The following is a 10,147-nucleotide window of genomic DNA, read 5'->3' as shown; positions in this document are numbered from 1 at the left end:
TTCCTTCAAAGCAGCCTGAACTTCTTCTTTCATCACCATAGGCTCTTGCTCATATGTTGTTTCATGAAATTCTTCTGTGTCTTCCAATTCCTTTCAAAACAGTGACTCAGTATATTCCTTCCATCTTCTTTTAATACTTCCTGGATCATTTAACATTCTGCCTAGAACTTGAAATTGTCTTTCTAAGTATGAATGCAATAATATTCTTCTTCTGATTTTCTTTCTCTCTTCATCTCATCTCACTAATCTCAAGAATGTTGATGTTCATCCGTCTCAAATTTTCATAATTTTTAATTTTCCAACATTCATACTTCTTATATTCCATGGCCCAACTATTAAATAATGTTTGCAGCTATTTGTCCTCATTTTTATTTAGAAATTTGGGCTCCACCTCTCATTCTTTTTTTTTTCCGTTTGAAAGCAGTCACTGTTTTATTAACTGACCAGATTACAAAAAAGAATCATGGTTGATACCTTAGTTCATTCTTCTGATAAGTCTGTTGATCTGGTCTTCCCGGTTGCCAGCATCTCCACCTTCTACAAAATGAGTGGTCTTTTTGTTCATTCCACCTCGTGGCGAAGATAATTTGAATGGCCACAAGAAGTTGTTTGCTTCTTTGAAGCATTTGCCAACAGTATAGATCTCATGAATCTGATCATCCATGCAGATGATACCATATTTACTGGAAATTTTAAGGTATGCAAATGAGAGTCAATCACAGGCTGTGGTATAAAAAGGTGAGAAATGCATGGCTTTATCCACCTCTCATTATATAACTACCTGTGCGCCTCTATTCTTTGTAGGGTTCTCTGAGGACTGCTGTTTATTCATTATAATTGAAGTAATTTTGCTGTATTATTCACTTCTTTCTATTTATTATCTGTTTCTCTCATTGATACTTTGTAGTTTTTTTTTTTTATCTTGTCCTACATTTATTTATGTCCTTATTTTATCTTCCCAGAGGTACTATGCACTCTTTCTTAGCTAACTGTGGAGCCAAATGATTGTATATGTTAGCTATTCAGTAAAATAACTAAACCTGTCATATGAAACAAAAAATGATGAATAACATTTCTTTTTAGAGTGATAATACTTTTGTTTACCTTGGTTGTGCTCATAAGTGAATAAATCTCTTAAATTTAGAGTGACAAGCACTTATAAATGGTTTCCGCTTTAACAGATCTTCTTTAGTGTGATCATAAAACAAATCCAACCAAATGCATAGTACTTGTCCCTGGGGCTTAGAGGTTTGTAAAAGTCTTTGCAAGAGGAGACTGTCCATCCCCCACAGGGAAACTAGTGGATTCAAACCACCAACGTTTTATTTCGCAGCACGACACATACTACACTATGCCATGACAGCTGCTCAGTGCAGTCATAAATGACCTACCCATGCTGTTTGAATGCATGGATGCTTACACCATGGCTGCTGCCTCTTCTTACAGTGGGTTCCAGAAGCCAACTTTCTGTGTGATGTCTGGGCCAACATGGCAACTCATACAGCAGATCAAGAACTATGAGTACCCACTCAACGTAGAGGAGCAGGATGTCAATAAGCCTGCATCTTGTGTGTGGGAAAGTGGAGTGTAACAGCACCCAAGAACTTGTGATTCAGCTAGTATTAATATGTATTAAGTATTAATACTATTAAGATAGTATTTTAGTAAACTCTAAATTTAGCTTGAATTAAGGGATTTGGGGGGACCATGTAACTTACTTATTGCTAGTTTTGAAATTTATATGAATAGGGTAGGGTGGAACAAATGCAGCAATATGGAAGACTAGGCAATGGGGTCACACTTAACTGTGTTCCTATGGAAATTATTTGAATATTTATTTTAAATATATTTTTATTCACTTTTCACATAAACTACTATACTCAGACCAGGAAGCAGTCCTCAGAGCAAAGAAGTGAAACACTGTGTGGTTCAAAATCAGGAAGGAAGTGCATCAAGGTTGTGTCCTGTCACCATACCTTTTCAATCTAAATGCAGAATAGATCATTCAGAAGATTGGGCTTTATAAAGAGGAATGTGGCATCAGGATTGGAGGAAGACTTGTCAACAACCTGCAGCATGCAAATGACACAACCTTGCTTGTTGAAATTGAAGAGGTCCTGAAGTGCTTGTTGCAGAAAATCAAGGACTGTAGTCATCAATGTGGATTGAAGCTCAGCATTAAGAAGACAAGACTTTTCACCTCTGGGCCAATTGGCAACGTTGTGATAGATGAAGAAGAGATTGAAGTTGTCAACAATTTCTGCTTGCTTGGCTCTACAATCAACACTCTTGGCACCAACAGTCAGGAAATCAAAAGACAAATTGCATCTATTGTTCTCCAGAGTACTGAGAAGCAGTAATGTTGGTCTGAGACTAAAGATGCACTTGCTCTTGGCCATGGCCTTCATAGGTACTTGTTGTATATCACAGAGCTGGGCAATGATTAAGGCTGATAGAAGAAGAAATGATACCTTTGAGGTATGGTGCTACAGAAGACTATTGAACATACTCTGGACCACCGAGAGAATAAACAGACATCTTGGCGAGTGTAAAACCAAGTTCTCGATGAGTAAGATTTTGAAGCTCTGTCTTACATACTTTGAGCACATGATTAGGAGGAACTGATCCTTGGAAAAGGACATCATGCTCAGAAGGGTGGAGGGGCAGTGTCAGAGAGGAAAACCCTGGATGAGATGGACAGACACAGTGGCTAGGGTAGTGAGGGTGAATGCGTTAGAGTCAGGGAGACTGGCTCAGGACAGGGCAGGGTTCATAGCTATTGTACATAGGGTCGCAATGAGTTGCAGGCTACTTGATAGCACATAACAACAACAACAACTTAAAAATGCACCCAGCTGCTGAGAAAGCTTTTGTAGCTTGTCCAGGGGCTAATGGGCCAAAAGGTTCATGTTTTAATGTTAAAAGGTGACCTGTTTTAAAAAGAATATATCTTGAAATAATTGAGAGGGGGAGGAAGTGACTTATCCACGTCTATATATCAATGTGTAAAACACTTAGTCAAAGTTAATTGCACTGCCAACCCAAAGGTAATGGTTCAAATCCACCAGCTAGAAATTTGGGATGATCTATTCCTATGTGATTTACTGCCTCAGAAAACCTCCTAGAGGGTCAGCTATTAGTTTTAACTAGACAATACACAAGAACAACAATTTCTAAGCCCTGTCACTCAGGATTTGAAAGAGTAAACCAAATCAAGGCATTTGCATTAATAATTTTAGCAGTTGTTTATTGTCTGTTTTACCTAATGTAGTTTGTCTTTTGATTTCCTGACTGCTGATGCCAAGAGTGTTGTAGAGCTGAGCAAGTTGTAACTGTTAACAACCTCAATCTCTTTTACGTCCATCATGGGATTTCCAATTGGCCTGACACACTCCTTCTCATAAAACCCAGCCTCTCAAATGATATGCTCTACATATAGATTGAAAAGGTATGGAGACAGGGTGAATCCCTGACACAGTCCCTTCCTGATTTTGAACCATACAGTGTTTCTCTGCTCTGTTCTGAGGACTGCTTCCTGGTCCAAATATAGATAAATCTGCTGTCAGGGACCTTTCCAGAGTACTGAGAAGCAACAGTGACAGTACAGAGAGTAAGGTGTGCCTAATCCAGGCCATGGTCTTCACAACTACTTGCTGTGCATCAGAGAGCTGGACAGTGTCTAAGATGACAGATGAAGAATTGATGCCTTTGAGTTGTAGTGCTGGAGAAGAGTCTTGAACTAACCATGGACTGCCAAGAGAGGGTGAAACCAAGTTTCTCCTTGGAGGCCAGGATTTTGAAGCTCCATCTCACATACTTTAAGCATGTGGTCAGGGTGGATCCATCCTTGGAGGAGAATATTATGCTTGGAAGGGTGGACAGACAGCACAGGAGAGGAAGACACAGGATGAGATGGGCTGATACAGTAACTGGGGCAATGGAGGTAGGTGTTTGGAGTCAATGAGACTGGCTCAGGACAAGGCAGGCTTCAGAGCTGTTTTACATAGAGTTGCTGGTGTCTCCGCAACTCATTACAGCAACAGATTGTCTGAATCCATTCTTCTTTTCTAATATTGATTTTGAAATAATAACTGTACTTTATAATCCATATGAATAGGGTAATATATTCATATAAGTGAAGTTTAGTTCTTTGTTTATAATTTTATTTTCCTTCTTTTTTTCTGTGTGTTTATAAACCAGTGAACATAACTGATCCTGCTGCCCTTGGCTTCATAATATCTCCGTGGTCTCTGCTGCTGCTCCCATCTGGAAGTGTGTCGTTTACAGATGAAAATATTTCCAACCAGGATCTCAGAGCATTTACTGCACCAGAGGTTCTTCAAAATCAGTCACTTACTTCTCTGTCAGATGTTGAGAAGGTAACTGTTAAGTGTTTTTTTCCTCTTCATTTTTAGTTGTTCCTTTGGTGGGAATAACAAAAGAAGGAAGCTTGGCCACCCTGTATCAGCCCTCTTCGGGAAATTATTCTAACATGATCATGTATTCTAAGAAATTAATATTTATTTCATTTAAGAGTTTAGAAAACAGTTGTAGATATGTTTCTGGATCTGGAAAAATATAAGCTGTTATTTAGTTTTATAAATACTTACCATATGTCTGTTTTGGAAATATTCATAAGCATAATATTGTGCTTATGAAGGTGATACAAAAATAATCAGAAAATTATCCCTGATCGCTGTATATGTTATAATCTGTAATAAGTAGATTGTTACATTATTACAGATTTTTGAAGATTACCACCAATCAGTGAAGGGAGACAGTAAGTTAGCCATAAGGTAGAGATAGTGAAGCACCGATGTTTAAGACGTTGTTTTTATTAGTTACCATTGAGTTAACTGTGATTCATACTAATCCTGTGAACATCAAATCTGAACTTTGACCTATCCTGTGCCATTCTCATCATCTCTGATGTGTTCCAGACCATTGTTACAACAGGCTTGTGTGTTGGAGATAATGAATATAGCACATGATGGGGCAAGATGTTCATTCTTGTTCATTGGATCATTGACTAGCCAACTGAAGGACACAGCGCCAACACCATTTTAAAGTTAATTGCTTCAATCTCATGTGCAATTTTAAATATAAGAATAGTCAAAGTAAGTTTGTTGATCTTTCCACTGTTTAAAACATCAAGCAAAGCTCCTAGGAAGTAATTAGACTCTAATATTTTAGTTTTATCATGGCGAAGAGTTGAGAAATACATTTTCAAGAAGAGATAGTAACTCTTTAAAAGCTTGTGGTTTAAGGTTGTTTCATTAACAGAAACCATAAAACCAAAGCCACTGCTGTGGACTCAAAAAAGAAACTTACTGCAGGATCTGACTTATTGCTGACCCACCAGTGAGCTTTATGAGACTATAAATTGCATGGGAGGAAATTGCCCAGCTTTCTTCTGAGGAGCTACTAGTGGATGCAACTGCCAAAGAAGAGTCACCTTTGTGTTAGCAGTGTGGTTCCCTAGGTAGTGCGCCACCAGAGCACCACACGCCGGTGAATCCATCTCTACTCATGACTGCCTGTGGTACAGAGTAGTCGCTGCTCCGTGAGGTCTTCTTGGCTATAATCTTTACAGCAGAGGATTTCTAGGTCTGTTTTCATTGACAACACTGAATTGGTTTAAAGCTCCATCTCTCAGATTAGTAGTCGAGTGCAAATTGTTCGTGCCACCTAGAAGCCTGCTAATACTCTTACATTCAAGAAATGCTTTTCAAAACGAAGGTGAAGGCTGCATAGGGGTGTGGACTTGAGGGGCAGGGATTGTATAACAATGAAAGAATTTTTCTTTTACTTTTCAAACAGAAGAGCGAATTGGAGGGGGGGAGGTTGGGCAGAGAGAAAGAGAAGTGCAACAATGAATGAATGGAAATCCAAAGTCTCTATAAACTTTTATTAAAATTAATAAAAAAAGTACTTGCCACTGGTTGCTTATAAAACTCAGTAATAATAATAAATACTAAAAATGTTCAGAAAAGACCAATAACTAATAAATCCTTCTATTGTCAAATTGGCTCCCAATTATATATAGTTATATAGTTATATAGTTATATAGTGACCCTCCATTGGCTTTTGTTAAGGTTCTAAGTTCGTCTTCTGCTTTTTAATCATAATTAGAGTGAACACTTGCAAAGCAAATTGGTTTTCCTTGAAAACATGATGGAAGGTTGCTACAAGTTAGCGTGAGTCTAATGAGCTTGAACTTGAGTATGAATCAGTACTTAGAAATGCAAATTGCTTATTCAGTGGAAGTTGTAGGAGGTAAAGTTGTAAATCTGAAAACCATTCACAGAGAGAAATTAGGAAAGATTTAGAAATGAGATCAATGAGTTAGAATGTAAAATGAGAAGTCGAATGAGAAAAGGATATTTGTGAATCCTTATCATTGAGCGTTAGAAGAAAGAATTTGGTAAAAGGAGCTGAAAAATTATAAAGATTATAAGGCAATTATTGAGAAGGATGTCAAAGAGTTTAGGTGATACAAATGTTGACAGCTACTATTTACACTCAGACAAAAGTAGAAGTTTTTGTTTAACCAATCACAGAGTGATAAAAAAACACTTAAAGGTTTGAGTAATAAGCAATGTGTCTAATATAATAGATTCAGAGAGAACTATATTACTAGCAAAAGATGCACAGTTTTTTAAGCCTACATGGATGATATAAATAAAAAAGTGCAAGTAAGCTAGAAAGGAGACTGAATACAGTTATTGTCAGATAAACCAAGTTAACTAGTCACAGTGTCATAAAACTAGAAAATAAAGGACAAGACTTAATAGCATCATAACACTATTATTCCGCCTGCCATTAGTTGATTCAGATTAGTGACAACCTATGTACATCAGAATGGAGCTGTAGGCTCAGTAGATTTTTCAATGGCTCCTGTAAGAAGCTATGCTACAAACCCGAAGGCACGTGGTTCAAATCAACCAGTTGACCCACAGGAGAAGAAGGATAGGTAGTCTTCTCCTGTGTGATTAACTGTGTCTGAAAACCTGCTGGAGGGTCAGCTATAGGTCTATTCTGACTCAAGAGTAAACAGTAACAATTCCTTTTTTATAAGAATTAAAAAAATAGAAATTTTATTTTTTCTTATTGTTGTGTTGTTGAGAATATACATAACTAACATACAAAAGAACAGATTCCACATGTATAATTCTGTGGTATTAATTATGCTTCAAATTATACTCATTCCTTTTTCTGAGTTGTTTCCCTTCCATTAATAGAAACTCATTGTCCCTAGATTTTCTATATGGTCTTTTAAGTTGCTGTTGTCAATTTAATTCTATTTAGAGAGATTTTAAAAGAGCCAATCTTCAATGCAAACTTTATTATGAGTTGAAATATTATTTAGTTTTAAAAGGCTTCAGGGAATAAGTTTTATTTAAAATTTAAGCATCCGCACAGGACAGTAGTTTTGTTTGTTCATTCAGCCTGTATGACTCTAGAAAATGAGGTTCCTATGAAATATTGAAACTTTTTTCTTCCTCTTTCTCCTTTTGGCTTGGATTCTTGTATTGAATCTTTGACCAAAATGTTTAGGAATGGTAGCCAAGCACCATTCAATCTTTATGTCTTGTGATGAAAGAGAACGGCTCAGACTCACTTACCCACACATCCAGTTTCTGTCCTATTCCTTATTCTTTTTTCCTCCCTCATGGGACTTTCAAGGGATTATTAGTTCAGAACTGGGTAACCAGTCTCACTTTATAGTCTACAGTGGATGATTCTATTGGTATTTGGAATATCAGTGGAATCGTTTTTAGTATCACACAACATGCAAGCCACCACAGTACTGCAAGTAAAATCTTGCTCAAGATTGTTGTTGTTGTTATGTGCCGTCGGGTTGCTTGCAACTCATAACGACCCTGTGGACAACAGACCTAAACCCTGCTCTATCCTCTGCCATTCGCACTGCCTCCAGCACACCCATCCTGATTACCCCAGTCACTGAGTCAATCCACCTCATAGAGGATTTTCCCCTCCTGTGCTGTCCCTCTACCATCCCAAGCATGATGTCCATCTCCAAGGACCCGTCCCTCCTTACAACATGTCCAAAGTATGTCAGATTAAGTTTCAGAATCCTTGCCTCCACGGAACAGCCTGGTTTAACCCTCTCCAGGATGAATCTATTTGTTTTTTTGACAGTCGATGGTATATTGAATACTCTTCTCCAGCACCACAGGCATCAATTCTCCTTCTATACTCCCTAGTCATTGTCCAACTCTCTGATGCGTAACAAGTGATTGCAAAGACCATGGCCTGTATCAGACACACCTTAGTCTCCAGAGTGACACCATTGCTCTTCAGTACCCTGGAGAGGTCCTTAACAGCAGACTTTCCCAATGTAATTTGCCTTTTGATTTCCTGGCTACTGGTGCCAAGAGTGTTGACTGTGGAGCCAAGCAGACTAAAGTTGTTAACAATCTCAATCTCTTCACCAACCATCCTGCTGCTGCCAGTTGGTCCAGTGGTGAGAATCTTTGTCTTCTTGACATTGAGCTTCAATCCATATTGTACATAGGGTTTTCAGAGACCTGCTATTTCGGAATTGGATGGCCAGTCCTTCTTCCTAGTCTGTCTTAATCTGAATGTTCAGATTTAGAGGAGTATTTGACAGACAAGTAATTTATAGAAAAGTGAAAGATATATCCCTCATTGTGGAGTTAACCATTAATTACAGTGTTGTTCCTGCCCTTGGCCCAGTGTCTTGACCCACTTATTTCTCAGCTCCTCCCACCACCAGGATACCCCTTCACTTCTACTCACTCCTTCAATGGAAGATAAATGCTCAAGATTGTTAAGAAAAAAACAGAAAAAAAACCCCCCAAAACAACCATAGCAGTACATTGACAGAGAACTGGATTCAGAAGGGATCATGGAATGAGAGATATCATTATTGATATCAGATGAATTTTGGCTGAAACCGAGAAAATTCTATTTTAGAGATGTTCACTTGTGTTTCCTTCACTGTGCAAAGGCATTTGACTGTATAATAAATTATGGATAACATTGAGAAGAACGGCAATTCTAGAACACTTAATTGTGCTAAGGTAGAACCTACACATAGAGCAACAATCAATCATCCAACCAGAAAAAAAGGATGCTGCATATTTTTAAATTAGGAAAGATGAGTATCTTTCATCATACTTACTCTTTCTGCATGCTGACCAAATAATTCCAGAAGCTGAACTCTGGTGGCTCAGTGGTAAGAAGTTGCACTAGTAACCCAAAGACACTTGATTCAAATCCACTATCTACTCTGTGGAAGAAAGATGGGAATTCTCCTCCCATGCAATTTATTGCCTCTGAAAACCCACTGGAGGGTTAAAAAAAAAGTTGCGTTGGAGTAATGCCAAGGACTTCTTTAAAGTACTAAATAGCAAAGATGTCATCTTGAAGACTGAGTTGCACCTGATGCCAGCCATGGCATTTTTGGTTATTGTATGCATGTAGATTCGGACTATAAATAAGGAAAGCTGAAGAAGAATCAAGACTTTGGAATTTTGATGTTGGAGAAGAATATTGATTATCTCTTGGTCTCCGCCCCCCCAAAAAAACCAACAACACCCAAATCCCAAACAAATTTGTCTTGCTGGAGTACAACCAGAGTACCTTACAGGCAAGGACGATGAATCTTCATCTCACTTATTTTGGGAGGGCATGTTGTCTGGAGGGACTAGTTCTTAGAAAAAGGTACCACGCTGGGAGGGTGAAGAATCAGCAATAGAGAAGAGAACTGTCAATGAGATAAACTGATGCAGCGACTACAACAGTGGGCCAGAGCATGAGAGAAATCATAGAAATGGCACAATTATAGGGCAACTGTTAGATCTGCTGTTCATTGGGCCACAGTTACTTTTAGGCAACTCAAAGCACCTAATGACAGCAACAACAAATGTTATTGTTGTTGTTATGTGCTGTCAAGTTGCTTGCGACTCATAATGACCCTATGTACAACACCCCTAAACCCTGCTCTATCCTGTGCCAATTGCACTGCCTCTGACACACCCATCCCGATTACCCCAATCCATCAATCCATTTCATAGAGGGTCTTCCCCTCTTGGGCCGTCCCTCCACCTTCCCAAGCATGATGCCCCTCTCCAAGGACCTGTCCCTCCTTGCAACATGC

At 38.5% G+C, this 10,147-nt stretch overlaps 1 protein-coding gene across 1 annotated transcript in view; it reads left to right on the top strand.

Moving 5' to 3' along the window:
* The window catches only part of PTPN13 (protein tyrosine phosphatase, non-receptor type 13 (APO-1/CD95 (Fas)-associated phosphatase)), a 209,859-nt gene that overhangs the window by 24,946 nt on the left and 174,766 nt on the right, over window positions 1-10,147 (top strand). The window contains exon 2 of the mRNA XM_006885322.1: window positions 4,201-4,379. Coding sequence (XP_006885384.1) covers window positions 4,201-4,379 — 179 coding nt within the window. The remainder of the gene's footprint in view (window positions 1-4,200; window positions 4,380-10,147) is intronic.

This window comes from Elephantulus edwardii, unplaced genomic scaffold (assembly GCF_000299155.1).
Source record: "Elephantulus edwardii isolate Elephantulus edwardi_28Jun2011 unplaced genomic scaffold, EleEdw1.0 scaffold00042, whole genome shotgun sequence".
NCBI lineage: Eukaryota > Metazoa > Chordata > Mammalia > Macroscelidea > Macroscelididae > Elephantulus > Elephantulus edwardii.
Note: the sequence above shows the minus strand (reverse complement) of the source record. Positions and strands in the feature narration are given on the sequence as shown.